This window comes from Nilaparvata lugens, chromosome 1, assembly GCF_014356525.2.
Source record: "Nilaparvata lugens isolate BPH chromosome 1, ASM1435652v1, whole genome shotgun sequence".
Lineage (NCBI taxonomy): Eukaryota > Metazoa > Arthropoda > Insecta > Hemiptera > Delphacidae > Nilaparvata > Nilaparvata lugens.
This window is the reverse complement of record NC_052504.1, coordinates 15,054,636-15,073,795: the sequence shown is the minus strand read 5'-3', so window position 1 is coordinate 15,073,795 and position 19,160 is coordinate 15,054,636. Positions and strand designations below refer to the sequence as shown.

The following is a 19,160-nucleotide window of genomic DNA, read 5'->3' as shown; positions in this document are numbered from 1 at the left end:
GATGTCCTCTGGTGTGACACTGCGCCAAGTCAGGGTAGCTGCTGGTGGTTGCCTGGATTCTCTCAGCAGTTGTGTTGGTGATGCTGATGCCTCTGGAGAAGCAGCAATCCTCTCCCTGATGTGCTGGATAGAGTCAATCCAGTGATTGTTCAGCTCTTCCGAAGACAGTGGGACACTTGTGGGGGCAGATGCTTTTGTCTCCCTTCAGATCACATTCCAGGCTGCCAGACACTTATTTGAGGCCCCATTGATAATGTCTGCAATGATACCTACTGTCAAATTCTTGTAAAAGAAATATTATATTTAGCTGTTTTCATAATTTTCATCAACTCTATATAATTAAAAGTTGCATGTTTATCAATTAGCCAGAAACTTGAATCCACTATAACTATGTAGACTACAAGAACAGAAACTTGGATCCATTATACCAATGTGGCCCTTCATCTAGTTTGTTGATTCAACACTTAAATCTCCAACGTATGTTAAATCAAGTAGATGTTAAACGTGTGTTGATTTTTGAATGCAACTTGAATCTTGAAAAGACAATCCCACCTACAAGTTGGAAAAGAGAAAAAACAGTTGTCAGTCAATGGAGAGTGTTTGAAAATAAAAAATGAGCTTGTATGATGGGGATAGAGAAGGAAACTTTGAGATTATGAGATTTTTCACTAACTTTATTATTATTACTTTTAAGATTATGGAAACTTGAATTCAAGTTTGCAAAATCATTCATTTTATTTGAGTGCTCTACCAAACTTGAATTCAAGTGAACTTGACTATAATATTGTAAACGCCGCTCAACTGATGGACATTAAAGAGGAAAGATCAGCTCTCTCTGAGCCTCGGCGGACGCACAATGATCCCATATGAATAAAACCAGAGCAAATGCTCATGAGCATAAGGTTTTGCTCATGAGCAAAAGGTAGAAGCAAAAGCATTTGCTCATTTTTATATGAATAAGCTTTACTCTCATTACCTTATGCTCCTGAACTCTGGAGCAAATGCTCACATATTTTTGAGATTTTTCATCAGCTGATACGCTTTTGTAGCCTAAGTTTGTTTTTATAGCTCACGGAAGCGCTAAATATGCAAATAGGGTGCACCGCTTGTGTTTTCTATTTATGAATAGAGTTTTAGGTTAGTTTAGTTTAGAGTTTTGAAATAATAGCGTGAAAAAATGTCTTCTCTATAATAATCTTCAGTGTATTCCTATAATATCAATAGCCTTCTTATAATTGTCCACACTCTCATCTTCTTAAATGCCTATCTCCTATTTTGTGATGGCTATCTTTTGTATTTATTCTTTTGTAGGGATAATGGTGATATATATCATGTTTGAATCTAATAAGAGTTTTATAGTTCTCAACTATTGGTTGTGATCGTATCTGGTAGTCTATAGTTTTCTCTTCCTCATATGGATTAGTTGAGCCATTTTACTTATGAGCAAAAGGTATTTAGTATTTTTAGTATTTATTTAAATAGGTCCATAAAAGGGATCACTGAAGTGAAGCCCACTGGGACACCCGGAAAACCAATTTATAAGACATTGTCACATCAAAACAACTGCCTGGAGGCAGAAATCAAATAAGAAAATGGGCACTCACCACACTGCTCTCCAACATGAAGAACTCACGGAGTGAGTACAGAGGGTGATCCATCAGCAGGCTCCTCGGAGCCCCTCGAAACCGCACAGCAGGCAGATCCCTGGCCAACAGAGGCAGCCTATTATAGAGGCTGATAGACATATGAGCCAGACCAGTCCGAGTTCTGCTCAGCCTCTGGTAGGGTAAATCCAGCCTGAGTCTACCCCTAGTCTCGTATGGGTGGAAGCTCTGTCAGGTCTCGAGCAACCCATGTTTGCATGTGTTCTGCAAGGGGTATGAAGAACATAGAGGGAGAAGACGGTGAGGATCCTCTCTTTGATAAAGAGTGGGCGACAGTGGGCTAATCTACCAGCCCCACAAATAATCCTCAGGGCCCTCTTCTGGAGACGAAGGACTTGGGTGACATCTGTGGCTCCACCCCAGAGGGGGAGGCCATATAAAATCATGCTCTGAAAAAAGCCAAAATAGCACATTTTAAGATAATGAGGTGGCACACTGTATTTGAGACCCCTCAGCAGGAAAACCACTCTGCTCAACCTGGCGCAGACTGTCTCAATGTGCTTGCCCCATGAGAGCTTCCTGTCAAGGGTAAACCCTAACAGTTTGACGGGGGCAAAATTGTATTCATTCCTATTTCTGAGATTGAACACAATAGACTGAGTTTTGTCTTCATTGAGGAGGAAGCGATTGGCAGAGAACCAGTCCAAAGCAAATGCCCCAGTCTCCACCATAGCTGCCCTCAGTCCTCCCATCTCACTACCAGCATTGAAGAAGGTGGTGTCGTCCGCATAACAGACAACACACCTGCCATCCACTTGAGCTATATCGTTAACTGAAATAAGAAACAACAGAGGCCCCAGGACAGAGCCCTGAGGCACTCCACAGTCAACACAATCCCTGATCTCAGAGAGAACTCCATTAGCCAGCAACGCCTGTCTGCGACCCCCCAGGTAGGCCTGAATCAGATTGAGAGGAGACGGTCCCACACCATAATGCCTAAGCTTGTCCACGAGAATAGCATGATCCATTGTATCAAAGGCCTTGCTGAGATCACACAAGGTGAGCCCAGCAAGGCCACGTGCCTCAAAGCAATCAAATATTTTGGAAAGCAGGAAATCTACTGCATTAGTGGTGGATCTATTTTTCCTGAAACCAAACTGGGTGGTCGCAAACAGGCCGCACTGGTCACAATAAGCAAGGAGTTGCTCAGCAATAAGGATTTCAAATATCTTCGATATAATAGGCAGGATGGAGATAGGCCTATAGTTAGTAGGTGATAAGCTGCTCTAGACTAGACTCACCTTTTTTGAAGCATTTGCTTCAAAAGTTGAGCAAATGCTCTAGTTTATTCATACAATTTTGAGCAAAAGCTTTTACTTTTGAGCAAATGCTCAAACTATTTTTTTGATGAGCATGAGCAAAAGGTTTTGCTCACGTTTATACATAGTAATAGCCATAGCATGTCTTGCCGAGGCATGTGCGTGAGGCTTGTCTTGCACGGATCTGTGCGCCTGTCAGTTCTGGGCTTATAGGAAGCTATGGGTCATGGAAGATGAAATTTGCTATTGGCAACACTGGATGTTCAGCGCGATTTGTCGATCGGCAGGATGCAAGGATCAGCCAAGACCAACAATAGAACATCATAACAACAATAGAACAATAGTTTTTATTTTTCAGTTGGTCAGGATCAGCCATCGCCATCGGCCATTATTCGTCATCACTGATCAGCACAATTACATCAGGATGCATCTGCAATCAGTGATACAGCTGCAGAAACCCGAATTCAAACAGAATCTACTGTTGTCGATTTAAGTTTTATTTGCTTTCAATACAATATTGTATTTCATCTTCTCCGTTTTCCATCGTGACTTGTGAAATTATTAGATCTGTTTGGTAAAAATGGATAACGATGTAAGTTACGATATTTCATTTTTCTTTTTATGCCAATACGTTATAGGTATCTATACATATTATAACTTTAGATGATTTTTTTGTTACAGACGTCCATACTTTACTGTACTAGCCAATGTAATCGATATAAGTTACCCATCTTGCTTCACTCATGTCTCATTATTATTATTACGGTTATTATTACTTAGCCCACTTATATAGGTACTTGTAGTGACTTGTAGCCTTTACAGCCTTGCTCGTCATTTTATTCTGTTCTATCTGGATTTCTGGATGTCAGACGTCCTCCCAGAACTCCTTCATGGAATAATAATTCTTTCCAAGTAAATGGGTCTTCAATGATTTCCTGAAGCTCACAGGATCTCTGTACCTCCGTATTTTCAAGGGAAGCTTGTTGTACACCCTGCTTGCAAAGTTTCTAACACTAGACAAGGCTAGTGTTGTTCTTTGCCTGTCGATGTGGATATTGTCTCAATACAAGACATGTCTTGTATTGTAATGATGAATGCTGGAGTTCCTTTCAAAATATTCTGGATGTTTCAATATTGTAGTTGCTGACTCCAATATGTATATATCAGTTAATGTTAACACATGCAATCTCTTGAATATCGGTCTACAATGTTCGATGCAGTGTACACCACTTATAAATTCTTAGGGCCGGTTTCCGAGCTCGGGATTTAGCTAAGTCCTAGACTTTAGACAGCTGGAGTCAGAAAATTGGTTTTCCAAAACGGGGAGTGGTCGCAGTCATTGTAATAGTCAAGTTTGCATTAAATTTTTTCGAAAAACTAGAAAATTGAACACAAAATAAAATGAAGAGAAAATAGTGTAAAGTTTCAGCTATTTTGAATTATTTGGGAATGTCTAATTTCGTCAAGGAAAAACGTTTCCAATTATAGAAATGAGAAAATAAAAACTATGACTACTATTATAAAAGCTGCGACTACGCCCCGTTTTGGAAAACCAATTTTCTGACTCCAGCTGTCTAAAGTCTAGGACTTAGCTGAATCCCGAGCTCGGAAACCGGTCCTTAATATTATTTTTTTGTAATAATTTGTAATATATAAGCTTTCCGCTTCTGAGCAATTTCCCCAGAATACGATACCATAATTTAATACACTGTGGAAGCATCCATGATAGACTTTCAGTAATACTTCTGTGTCTACTATTTTCTGCAAGCGGCGAGCAAGGCAACACACTACATTGATTGAGTCTCTTGACAACATTATTAATGTGCTCTTCCCATCGTAGGTTGTCAGCAATGTGTACTCCTAAACATTTTCATTCAGTTGTAGATGTTGATCACTAATTCGCAATAGTGGACTAAAGTCTCGTTTCGTAACATTATGGAACTGTAACACACACGTTTTCTTTTGGTTAAGTACCAGCTTATTTTCTGTGCACCATACACTCTTCTCAGTTAGACCTTTCTACGTTTTTTTAATTGCTTCAGAAGCATTCTTGTCTATTAAGAGGTGACACACATCATCTGCAAACATCCAAATCTCCCCCTCTTGCACTGATGTGGGGAGATCGTTTACAAAATGCAGAAACAAGACTGGGCCCATATTGGACCCTTGAGGTACTTTTATGTTAGCATCCTGTTGCACTTGTGATCTAATATGTCGAATAACATTATCATTTCCCATGTGACTTGCATTGACCACTTGTTGACGGTTTTTCAAATATGTCATTATCCAATACAAAGGTTTTCCTGTGATTCCGTATTTGATGAGTTTTAGCTTCTAAATTTCGTGGTAAACACAATCAAATGTCTTAGTCATATCATAGAATATTGTGTATGCCTCATCAGTACAATCTACTTTGTCATAAACTGCAGTTAACAAGGCAAAAATCGCATCAGCTGTGGTTTTTTTTCTTCCTGAAACCAAATTGTCTACAACTTATCAGTCTGTGTAGCTCCAAATACGGAACCAATCTGTCCAGATACTTTGTCCAGAACTTCAAATACTTTGGAATAGACCGATTGAACAGCTACATGTCTATAGTTGCTTTCTAGATCTTTTTCATTATCTTTATTTATTGGTATAAGCTTAGAAATTTTGATAGCGTCTGGAAATTTACCTTCCTCAAATGACTTATTAATTATCAATGACAGCTAAATATCAGTGGTTCAGCTATAATATGCGCTAGGGCTTCAACTAGTCTACATGGAATATTGTCAACTCCAACACTTGGCTTATTTCACACTCTATCAATTATTTCTATCACTTCATCAGCACAAGTTGATCTTAAGTGAAAATAACAACCATCCCTTGTCTCACAATCATCCTCTATCATGTTATGATTGGGTACCCCATCACCAACAAGGCTCTTTACTTCCTCATAGAAATATTTATTAAACTCTTGTGCAATCTTAATGGGATTACTAACCAGCTCCTCCTCTATATTTAACTTGATGTTATCATGGATGAAAGTATTCTTGTCAAGCTGTGAACAATTCTCGATGACTCCTCACTAACATTTCTGGCCTTTAATATTTTATTTCTATAAAACACCCTCCTGTTACCAGAAATCAACTGCGAGTGCAGTAGCATTAGCATACTCCAACTTTGCTCTCTCATCGTTAAATTGCCTAGTCCTCCAGTATAATTTTTCCAATTTATCTCTTGACAATATAATCTCATTGTCAATCCAACTCAATTCAGATTTGTTATTAATCTTATAGATCTTTTTTTGGGAAAAATATTTCAAAACAATATCTATAATAATTGTCATAAAATTCATTGAACAATTCGTCACAACACTTTTCCATGTCTATGTCCATCCATTGTATCATGTCAAGCATTCCAAAAAATTCATCCATACCCACTTTTGTAATTCTATTCTTTTCTATTTTCAAGCTTGACTTCATATCAACATGCATATCTATATCTTTATACAGCCATCTATGATCAGACAATGGTGTGTCAATACAGCCGCTTTGTACATGTTGCATGTTCTCACTTGTCAGTATGTAATCAATTTGTGTTGATACATTTGGAGTTACTCGAGTGTTCAACTTTACAACATTCAACAATTTGTGTGATTCCAACACATAAAAAGACATCTCCTATATACAGAATCTTTATGAATTTTCATTCATTTTTGTAATTGCATCCAATATAACACCAATTTGAGCAGTTTCATTTGACTTTGGTTGGGAATTATTCTCCTGAGGCTTTGAAATATATTGAGTAATAAGACTTCTTACATTCTGTTTGCATGTTTCACAATACCAAGTGATATTTTCACCCAGAACCTGAATTCCCCGATTATCACCTGAATGAATATTCACACACTTAATATGTAACCATCTACTGCAAAATCCTTCACATAAAAGCGCTTGATCCTCATTTTTCACAACCTCTTCACAGGAGCCACAATCATATTCACCACTACAATACGCCATCTTGTCATTATTGTCCTTATATTGTTATTATTGTATACTTACATTTTTTTCCCATTTAGGAGTTTGACCTTCCTAACTTGGGTACGATTCTCAGGGAGGTTAGAAGAACGATTTCTGATTTTGACACAGCTTCTCCTAACATCTTTGAGGTGAGCAATATCCAATATGTCATGTTTCTGATCCACAAATCGTTTGCTCTAAGCAGACTGAGTGAGCCCAAGATCACTGCTTTCTGCATTTGGCCTGCCAGTGAGTTAGCACTCTTTCCACAAGCAGGCACTGTTTTCAAATTTGAAAGCAGCGATGGATGAACCCCTCCAAGGACACCAATTATTAGCACGATCAATTTAACTAAGTAGTCTGGGTTCAGTTTGCGGTTTGCGCAGTTCCTTGTAATGGTTGATGACCGTCATTTGGCCTACACCAAGGCAAGCAAAAATGGGCTTGAAGTGGGCAAGTGATCGCTGCCTGATATGATTCTCACAACCCTCTTTTGCAGCCTCGACATCAACAGCCACTGCTAAGTGACCCCTCAGGAGCAATCCATAGGTAATGTGCCAATGAATGAGAGCGTGAACAAGATAATAATCGGTCACAATGCCCCTTATTTTATGAGCAGCAGGAAGCAAATGCGGGAGAGTCGGCTGGCTACCTGCTGTGTATTCCAGCAGAGTTTGCAGTCCAAGATAAACCCCAGCAGCTCTGATTGGCTCTTGTGAAATTAACCTTCCGGTAGTCGCGCCCTAGTCAATCACACGAGCAGTCGCGTGTTGTCATTTTTTACAACATCTAATTTTCCAAATGTTATGTACTCTGTTTACTGTCAAAACATATTAATTAATTGTATAATTACTATTCCAATCTCATTGGATTATTTCACGTCTTTAATCATTTGGATGATTACCATTTCATAGCCCAATAAGTTACACCAATCAATTGTGTGTTATTAGTTCGTTTACAGTCCCCGTATACAGTCTTTCCCTATCATACTCCTGCACTGTCGCGACTAAATGGCACCTAAAGACTGAACCATTGCTCGGTTGATACTGCAACTCAGTGGAGTGATGGGGAGAAAATTTTGGAATGCATAGGTGACTCATTCACTGACACCACCCCATTCAATAGTTTTGTGCAGCAAAAAAACTGACACTGTTGTGCTTTTTACAACAGCGCGAGTTCCGGAAGGTTAATCGCGATTAAAATTTAATATTTAACCGGCTTTTGTGCAACCAGCACTAACCAAGCCTTCTCTCGAAAAAGCGTTCTCTGGTTGGCTCTCGTGAAATGAATTACGATTAAAATTCAACCGGCTTTTGTACAACCGGACCTAAACTGCTGAAGTGGGACTCAACTATGGTCACATTGGTTTTATTATAGTCACATAGGTTTTTGGACGTTTCAGTGGCTTGTTTCATTCAAAATTTACACTTCTACAGAAATTGGAATCAAGGGTTTTCTCTTTAGTTTAAGATCAAGAGTGACTGTTTATAAGTAGGCCTGTATAATATAGCAATTGAATCACGTAGACCTATATAACTTAGTCGATTGATTTAGTTTCTCAACTTTTTTCTCTTTTACAATAGTACTTTTCTTACTTGTTGAGAAAGCCATAAAAATTAATATTTCTATTGAATTTCAATATCAATATTACTAAAATTGTTGACGGATAACATTCCAAAGCTAATACCTAACCTTTTTACGAACAAGGTTAATAAGTTTCACATAGATGAGGATCAACACTTAGGCCCACTAACTTGATTAGGGATGTCATTTGAAATCATAAACCAACTGTGAAAATGTTGAAAAGTCATTCAAACACCGCCCTTCAAGAAAATAATATAGGATGATGTATTGTATTGCATCAATATTGTATTGTATTGTATAAATAACTTTATTATTCTTCAAGAAAATAATATAGGATGATGTATTGTATTACAGATGGCAACAGATTTTGAGCAGCAAGAATTTGTTACGAGTCAAGAAATAGCGCCAGAGCAGTGTTTTACTGAATGGACTCCAATCGAGTATGATGTTAGCCAGCAATGTTTAGCTCCTCCTCATCAAGTGTTTATCAAAGGAGAAGAACAAGGTAAGATTTATCAAATACTTCATCGTTATTCTCATTAAAGATTCAGCTGCACTGACTGCATGTTCTAACTTTATTCTCATTCCGTTGGCAAAATTGCATTCCATTGCTCTTGCCATGAAGCGATATTATGGTGCGTTTTTAGTAATAATAAACTTTTTGAAATTATGTAACCGTAATCATTCGTCAAAATAGTGCTTCAAGTAAAGAGCATGGCAAACATTGCTGGTGCTTATCGTAATATAGCTAATGGTAGACATATACAAATAGAAATCTGAGTACCCTTTTTAAATTATTTCGACACGACATGTTTCGGCTACTAATGCCATTTTATATTTTTATTTATATTCAAAAGTAGCCCTAAAGAAAAAAGACTATAATGGTAGACCTATGACTGAATCATTAAATTATAGTTTTAATATTTTGGACTCAATTTAATTTAGTAAAATATATTATAATATAATTATTAAAAGATGTTAATCGAAATTTGAATTGATTCATCTCCATCCCAATCATTGTATTATTTGTGCGTCTGTAAATATTTTAATAATAATAATTACATTACCAGGCATTCTCAATACATTCATAATTTTCTTCATCACAATATTATTTAATCTACTTTTTTATGTACGGTATCACGGGCTACTCAATATTTTTTAACAAATCAACCAAGTGTCTTTTATTTAAATTTTAATCTACTTTATATAAATTTCTGTAAAAACCAGTATTTGCCCTCTCGCCATTAATAAAAATGGATCTCACAGAACTACTTGATTTCTTATGCCGAGAGAATAATATTGATTTCTCACTACTTTCTTCCATACAGTAAGCCTACTTAAAATTCATTTATGAATATCTCATACAATTGTTTTCCTATCTCTCTACTCTGATCAGATCACAGTTGATTAGCATTTTTAATGTTTACAGTTGATGTAGATGATGACCAATGTTCAGAAGTAGATGATGACCAAAGTTCAGATGTAGATGATGACCAATGCTCAGAAGACTCTGACTACAGCAGCACAGTGGAGGTGGAGAGCAATCAGAATATGCGACCTTCCGTCATCGTTAGTCCTGGCCATAACAATGTCTGTCCAACAGAAGTAAGTGGACTTTCAATACGATAGAGAAAACATATATTCCTCTTTTTTATTCTGTATTTATTTATTTAGAAAAAAAAATACTACAACTAAAAACAAAATAATGTACATTTACAGTATTCTGTTGCACTTGTCAACGTAATTGAGAGCAAATTGTTTTAAATTATAATGATGGCAATTTTACAGGACGTTTGGTGAAATGTAAATCTAATCTTGTGGTTTCCTTGATAATTTCCTATTAACTGAGGATGGTGTCCCTTGGCTTGAGTGTGGGTGATGAACTGGAACCGTGAGGAACTGAAACCCTCCCATAATTTCTCATCTGATCAGAGCAACTAGATCAATCTAGTTCTAATACAGTTTTATCATGTTGTCATTTGAGACAACAGACAATATTATCTTGCCCCATCAAACTACAGTGAGTTTTCCACGTTATAATGGCATTATTTCATTAACATTGATGTTGCTATTCTTGTTTGTCATTCGACAAAGCAGATAGCGCTATCCTTTCTAGCCCCGAAATGTTGCCCGACCGTTTGTTAACAATATAGAAATATAATCAATTAACAAAATTGTAATTCCAATTTTGAAAATGTATTATTTAGTGATGGTTTCTTGATCCATTATTATTTATTAATTAAAAACATTTTTCCTTGATTTATAATTGATTATTTTAAACAAGACTGAACAGTAAAGATCTCTTCACGTTACGCTACGTTGAAATACGTCTTAGGAAAATGTATCCGTCCTATCTCCGAACATTGAAAACTGCATCAGCGTTCATATTAGCGTAGCGTAGCTTTCAATGTTGGGAGATAGGACGGCTAAGTCTTCTGAAGACCGTATTTCATTGTAGCGTAATGTGAAGAGACCTTTAATATTATATCAGATGTATCAGCTATCCTCTGTAGAAGGCAGTGACAACGGATAGAATCGGCAACGCTGTTCTCCTATCTCTCTCCACTACCATTAAAACGTGGACCTCACTATAGATGATATTTTTGTAGCAATCACATTTCGACTATCTGATAGGAAACTGATACGCAGCAGTTGAATTCATGCAATGAATGTTGATCATATTGCTACTGTTTGTGTTGACTCGTGTATGCTTGGACAATGTTTCATTTCGGTTGTGTTGTCAATATTACAGATGGCAAATGATGTGAAGCAGGAGGCCAACCGTCAAGTAGCAGCCCCAGAGTGCAGCCCCAACCCTGCTTTGCCTCTAATCGGTGATGGTCCTGATTCTGGCTCACAAATCTTGAGTCGCCATAGATTTATTAAAGAAAAGGAGCCAGGTAATATCAATAATTATTGTCTGATAACACTTTTTACATTGTATTTATGCATACATAAGGGTGTGTGTGTGTGTGTGTGTTGTGTGTGAGAGTGTGTGTACTCAGAGAGTGCTCAGGCGTTTTGAGTCTGCGGTCACGTTTTTTCTATGAACAAAAAAGCGGTGCTTAAATACTAGCGTTCTAGTTGAATCTATCTATATATTTATATAAAAGCGAAATGGCACTCACTGACTGACTCACTCACTCACTCACTCGCATAACTAAAAATCTACCGTACCAAAAACGTTCAAATTTGGTAGGTATGTTCAGTTGGCCCTTTAGAGGCGCACTAAGAACGAATTTGGAAACATTTCCAAAGATACGCCCAAAATCTGCGTTTTTTTGCTTTTTCTCAGATTTATCGAGAACAAATGAACAGAAATTGTTCAAATTTAGTACAGAAGCTTAGCTAGGGTGTAATAATGTTGTGTTAAAAGGAATTTGCAATAACGTTAAAGATACGCCAAAAATTAGCGTTTTCCAGCGTTTTTTGCTTTTTCTCAGATTTATCGAGAACAAATTAACAGAAATTGTTCAAATGTAGTACAGAAGCTAAGCTAGGGTGTAATAATGTTGTGTTAGAAGGAATTTGAAATAACGCCAAAGATACGCCCAAAATTAGCGTTTTCCAGCGTTTTTTTTTTTTGCTTTTTCTCAGATTTATCGAGAACAAATTAACAGAAATTGTTCAAATTTAGTACAGAAGCTAAGCTAGGGTGTTATAATGTTGTGTTAGAAGGAATTTACAATAACGTTGAAGATACGCCCAAAATTAGCGTTTTCTCAGTTCTTTCATCGAGTAATAGACAGAGAATGTTCAAATGAAAAATGCAGGCGAGCGAAGCGAGCCCGCTGATCTCATTTTTGGACAATCCAGTCGGGGGTCCAGGGGCTCATTGATATTATAATAAGCGTCTCTCTCTATCGTACTGATTCAATAAATAAATAAATGAATAAATAATTAACTTCAGTTTCCAATAACGCGGAACTCGAAACGCCTGACCTTTATCTGTGTGCACGTACCTCAAATTCTACCATTTGGAAATTATTATAAGCCCTTCACTCAGAAAGCGAAATCATAAACTCCAAAGTCTAACGTGATCTCTAAACTCTAAGTCCTCGACTACGTTAACGCTCTCGACTCGGAATGCCACTCTTCCGATTCCAGAGTTTGAAGCCAGTTAAAGTCTAGAACTTGACTAAATCCCGAGCTCGGAAACCGGCCCTTGAATATTCAAATTCCAACTTGAGTTAATTCTAATATTTCCAATTTTCTAATTCAAGTACAATGTGACTGAGAATAATACCATAATATTCTATTCTTATCAATTTTATGCAGTTGAATTTATAATCAATCTGATTATTGGTTATGTGTTTTTAACTTATGACTCGATAGTTTCATCATCTCACCTTTTTGTTCTGTTCGTATCAAAATGTTTGGGGCTTTTACTGTAAGATAGCGTGGATAGTTAGGGTAGTGAGATATGAGAGATAGCACATGCCATCTGACTGGGCCAACGCAGTCTTATTTCTTTAATCTGGTCTCGTTCTCATGAATTTATCCTTGATTTGATGTTTATTTAATTACTATTCTCTTTTTGTCTACTATAGACTATGTGTCATTCAGTGAAACAGGAAGATTTCAATAAGTGACTAATAATAATTCAAGACGATCACAGACCAAGCCGTATAATGTATTTCTTTCCATTTCTTGTAAATTTGTTCGATATCAATAAAGAATAAAGCACTTTTATATATATGTCTAGCCATCTACCTAATAATTCAAAAAACAGTTTTCATTCAATGGTCATGAAATAATTTTTTTAAAATTAAACATCTGCTTAATATCTTCTATTGAAAACAGACTTATTCTTGTTTTGGGAAATGACGCCGCCTGGAAGCAAAGTATTTACAACATTCATATTAATTCTTCTAGTGTTGCATTGCTGTTTATGGATCAACAAGTCATACTGCTTGATTTAGAACTCTGGAATAAGAACTATCCCAGTCCCAAAAGATCTGTACGAATTTGATGGAATACAATTCAATATGCTAAAAAACGTCATCTCATGGAACAATTGAGAATTGCATAGAGTCCAATAAGTAAATTAAAGTGAATTCGTACGGTTTTTTTTGGTGGAGATTCCCTTATGGGAAGGTCCCACTTCACCTAAATACAAGCCGTCTATGGGCCTTACGACTGTCAGCCGGGACCGATAGTTTAAAACGTTCCCATCCGTTAACACGAGAGTGACTGGAATAAAAGGTTTTGGCGATAAGTGGGTTTCCCGGTGGGGATCCCGATACTTGGGATCTCTAGCAATTTATCCACTAGACCACTAGATGTATCTATCAAAAATATATTTATTTCATCTATTGTGATAAATGAAATGATAACTTCATAATAATAACTTGAAGAAAAAAGCAATCATAAAAAATTGTTACTTATTGGAATCTTTCCATTCTACTAGATGACCCTATATTTAAAATTTCATGCTCTTATATTTCTCATGTTTATCATATTTTTAAAACTGCGTTATTGATGTTTGCAGTTGAGCAACAAGCTGACGAAGTAATAATTGACTGCAACAAAAAGAATAGAAATCGGAAGATTCGGTCTTCTTGTATCCGCAGTACAAAAGCAACAAAAACAGGTAGACGCGACGTTGCACACTTAGAAGCAAAACATCTCACCTGTGAATTTTGTGATTTCCATTGCCTCCATTTGACCGATTTGAAAACTCATCTTAAAACGCATTCTGACAAAAAACGTTTCAGATGTGAATCTTGTGAATTTAGTTGTGCTACTTTAGCTAGTTTAAGGAGGCATATTTTTACACATTCAGAGATAAAACCTTTTAGCTGTGAACTTTGTAACTTCCAAGGCACTACCGCAAAAGATTTGAAAGTACATATCAGAACACATACCGGCGAAAAACCTTTCAGTTGTGAGCTATGTAACTATACAAGCTCTCGAAAAGGTACGTTGAAAAGGCATATTAGAACCCATACAATGGAAAAACCTTATACTTGTCATATTTGTGACTCCAAATTCGCTCAATCAGGTGGTTTAAGATTGCACCTTAATACCCACACAAAGGAAAGCGTATACACTTGTGAAACTTGTGGCTCTAAATTCACACACATGAGCAATTTGAAAGCTCATCTTATAATACATACAGGCGAAAAACCATTCAGATGTGAATTTTGTGATTTCACATGTGCTAGTTCATCTAGTTTGAGAAGACATGTCTTTACGCATTCAAACGAAAAGCCTTTTAGATGTGAATTTTGTGATTTCACATGTTGTAGTTCATCTAGTTTGAAAAAACATGTCTCAACGCATATAAACAGGAAACCTTTTAGATGTAAATTTTGTCAATTGGAAAGTGAATGTTTAAGTGATTTTGAACGACATGCTAGTACACATACCGGCGATAAACCATTCTGTTGTGAATTTTGTGATTTCACATGTGCCAGCTCATCTAGTTTTAAAAGACATGTTTTAACACATTCAGACAATAAACCTTTTAGCTGCGAATTTTGTAACTTCCAAGGTTCTTCCTCAAGTGAGTTGAAAGTACATATTAGAACTCATACCGGCGAAAAACCATTTAGTTGTGAGCTATGTGACTATACAAGCTCACGAAAAGGTACATTGAAAAGGCATATTAGAACACATACAAATGAAAAACCTTATACTTGTAACATTTGTGACGCGAAATTCTCTCAATCAGGTGGTTTAAAATTGCACCTTGACACTCATACAAACCAAGGCGCTTTCATTTGTGAATTTTGTGGCTATCGATTTACACAGCTATGCAATTTGAGATCTCATCGTAGAATACATACAGGAGAAAAACCATTCAGATGTGAATACTGTGACTATACATGTGCTTGTTCATCTAGTTTAAGAAAGCATGTTTCCACACATTCGAACATTAAACCTTATAGCTGTCAATTTTGTGAATTCAAAAGTGCTGGCTCGAGTGAATTTAAACTACATATTAGAACACATACCGGTGAAAAACCTTATACTTGTAAATTTTGTGATTATAAAAGCTCTCGATCAGGTACTTTGAGAAGGCATATTAGAACACATACAGGGGAAAAACCTTATACCTGTAATTTTTGTAACTCCAAATTCTCTGTATCAGGTAGTTTGAAAAAGCATCTTAAAACGCATACTAACTAAAACCTTTTCAATTGTGAAATTTGTGACTTTAAATGCTCTCGTTCAATTGATTTGGAAGATCATCAAAGTACACATAAGGAAGAAATGTCCATTACAACTTCCCAGTAGTGTAGCTTTATGTCTAAAGGACAGTAAGTAAGTGGTGAGTTGTAACCCACTATGGACTATGGCTGTGGAGTGATTGACTGATATTATAGGGTGAGGATGAAATATAATAATGCCTTTAGATGGACAAATAGGCAAGCTGGTACATATTATCCAGATTTACATGGCAGTAGTAGGCTTCTAATAGAAGTTGGCTAAAGATATCTTAAGACCTTTTTTGATTTGCACTAGTCAATAAGTAGAAGAAAGTTCAGATACTTTGTTTAATATGAAAGTTCATCGTGTTGTTCACTGTTATTTTTATAACTTATGTAAATATTTATGCAGTGTATGTTGTGAAATTAGGAAAAATAACTTTAAGACTTTCTGTAAGGGCCTTCAACTCAGTTTTAGAAACCTTTGCTGGCTCAAAAAAGTATTTTCTTTCAGAAATGTTATTTGCACTTTCAAGGCTTCTTTCTACTGGCGAGTTGAATTGCAGCTTCGTATCACAGGTTTTAACACATGAAAATGTCTAAAATAATGCGTCGGTACTACCAGATCAATCCCACACTCACCAACAATAATTATTTTACCATGGAGACATGCATTTATAAATAGGGCATTGTTTGTTTTTCTCCGCCACTCAAGTTTATTCTTAGGCACAACTCATTGTAGGATAATTTTAGATTGGCTTCCATGGGACTACTGTACAGTTTCGAATTAACAATGTCGTACTTTTTTGCCAATTGTTCAATGACCTTGTTCAACCTTGATTAAGGTTTAAACAACTATCTAAATTTGCTGATAAATTAATTGATTAACAAGAAAAATGGTGACTAATAATAAAAATTAATAGGTTTTTTTACACCGATAGTTTATTGGAGGCAATTATTTACTCCATACACTAATAGCATTGAAGCACTCTATGGTCATCACATATGTTTGCCTAACATGAGGTACAGGAATTATTTGTCCCTATTGCGTGGACAGAAGGCACACCTCCTTTGTTGTCTGTCTTCTCCAACTTCTGGTTGGAAAAACGAAGACTGCGGAGTGTGGTCACTTCTAATCTTTCTTGCAGTAAAGGTTTCACAATTTCCAATGCCAGCTCCATTAGGAAAACTCTTCATTATTGTTTTTTAAATTTTCAAATTACTAATTTCAAAGTTCTAATTATTCTCGTGATCAATTTCACTTGAACTTGTATCATCATAACATGTTTGATCATATACATCAGAATCTCCTAGTTTTGAAACAGAATTATCATTTTTATGTAGCAAATTTTCTTTTGAAACCAATGTACCTAGAATACATGTACCTTGTATTCTAGGTACCTTGGTTGAAACTGTCTCCTCTAAAATAACAAATACATTGCAAGGTTCATTGACATTTCGAACTTCTGAATTACAAGCTTGTAACACCCCATCACTGGTGATACTAAAATGTAATGTATCATCAATAGAGTCCATGAGTGAGCAAAGCACATTCAATTTCTTCATCTTGTGTTGCATTTTTTTCACAGAAATTAGGGTCACAATCAAGTCAGTTCCATCATTGTAGTCAATGTGTGAATGAGCCACAACATTCAAATCTTCTTCAGCTGCTGTTGCATCTTTTTCACCGATTTTTCTCAAGAAGGAACATGTAATGTCATTAGAGGTAGTTTTTCGAACAATTTGACAAATGAAGTTTTTTATAATGTTTTTGCTCCATCATTGGAGTCAATGTGTGAATGAGCCACAACATTCAAATCTTCTTCAGCTGCTGTTGCATCCTTTTCACCGATTTTTCTCAAGAAGGAACATGTAATGTCATTAGAGGTAGTTTTTGGAACAATTTGACAAATGAAGTTTTTTATAATGTTTTTGCTCCATCATTGGAGTCCATGAGTGAATGAGGCACAACATTTAAATCTTCAAGTTCTTCAAAAATATTTTCCTATAAGATGAAAAGCTCACTGCATCATTTTTTTTCATTATTTATTTTCTTTCTTCTGGTGTTGCACACCAGAACTCCTTACATCACACTTTTTTTGAAGAAAAAATTGTAAAAAATGTTCTACAATATATTTATCATACATATTTTGTAGTTTCATTTCGGGTGGCAAGAAATCAGAGTCTTTGTTCCATCTCCTGTAATGAGACTTGTATTTTGGGACTTCTCTAACATCATTTACGTTGTCATCTCTAAGCTGGTTTTTACCTCCTTCCGTCCAAGTCCTCGTTGGTCTTTCAATGAATTTGACCTAATTTTAAATAGTGCTATATTCACCCTTTTAGAAGAAATTCTGAATGTACATGTGAACATTTGTCTACAAACAGTAATACGTCTTAATTTGTAAACCCTAGAGAATGTTCTCTTTGTTGTGTCCCTACCATATGTACGTTTCTTTCCATCTTCTTTAACACAAGATGCATGCAATGACCTTTATTTGTTTTTTGTTTCATAAATTGTGAGATTATACACACATAGTTTGTGTGTTAAAGAAGTGATTCTTCACTTGAAGGCAAGTGGAGAACATTCTGTAAGTCGACTGAAGCTGTTATCATTAATTGACCTTCCTTTGTCAGCTTCTTTCTCTTTTCGAGCATCTGATTTCCTTTTTAGATGTTCAGTATATTGCTTTTCAAACTCCTCTGTTAAAGTTCCATCTCTCTTGGAAATTTCAAATTTGTTGCATAGCATACATTGATTCTTCCTGGGAATGAAAAAAAGAAAGGTTGTACTCTGTACCAAACACTCCCTGTAGGCAGCAAGTGGAACCAAATTTTTTTCCAACTTCCTTGCATTTTTCCAAATAGAGTTCATACATTTTGGAAATTGACAATTAAGAATCTAAATATTTTTGAGTTGTTCTCTGCAGTAATGGGACAGGAAAACTCTCAATATGAGACCTCACATAATCCAAATCTTCATCAATTATTATGAACTATTTCATCAATCGAACTCTCCTGAGGCTGCCTTTCAGCGAATCCCCAATTCGGGAGCGCTCTGTTTACAATAATGTTGGGACTGGAGTTTGTATCTATTAGGATAATGGAGTACTTGCTCTCCCCTATAACTGGCCCCTTCTCCTGGATGACGTATGCTTGGAGAGCTTTTCTAAACGCTTTGAAATTTGTAATCTCGAAGATGGCTGGCTCCAGCATCATATTCCATCCTCCTTCTGGTTCTTCCATTCCAGCCAACTCGCATTCTATTGCCTGAAATCAATTGTTATCATTTACTCAATTATTGTCAATTCCATTTACTCATGTATTTGTTTACTATTTATTGAGACTTTTACCAAACTCTCGCCTATAGACAGCAAGTGAAGCAGAGCTCTTACCAACTTCCTTGCATTTTTCCAAGTAGAGTTCATACATTTTGGAAATTGACAATTTAGAATCATATTTTCTTTGAGTTGTTCTCTGAAGTAATGGGACTCCATA

At 36.3% G+C, this 19,160-nt stretch overlaps 1 protein-coding gene across 2 annotated transcripts; it reads left to right on the top strand.

The window, feature by feature from the left end:
- The first annotated feature begins 3,197 nt into the window (after positions 1-3,197).
- On the top strand, positions 3,198-18,697 carry LOC111046162 (oocyte zinc finger protein XlCOF6). Of its 2 annotated transcripts, XM_022331656.2 has the most exons (6): positions 3,199-3,515; positions 6,984-7,073; positions 8,863-9,013; positions 9,938-10,113; positions 11,261-11,408; positions 14,000-18,697. In XM_022331656.2, exons 1-6 carry the CDS (start codon positions 3,504-3,506, stop codon positions 15,640-15,642), a joined length of 2,220 nt encoding a protein of 739 aa, XP_022187348.2. In that variant the 5' UTR covers positions 3,199-3,503; the 3' UTR covers positions 15,643-18,697. The 2 variants fall into 2 exon arrangements, with proteins under 2 accessions (XP_022187349.2, XP_022187348.2); XM_022331657.2 differs by lacking the exon at positions 6,984-7,073 and having other exon boundaries at positions 3,198-3,515.
- The last annotated feature ends 463 nt before the right edge of the window (positions 18,698-19,160 follow it).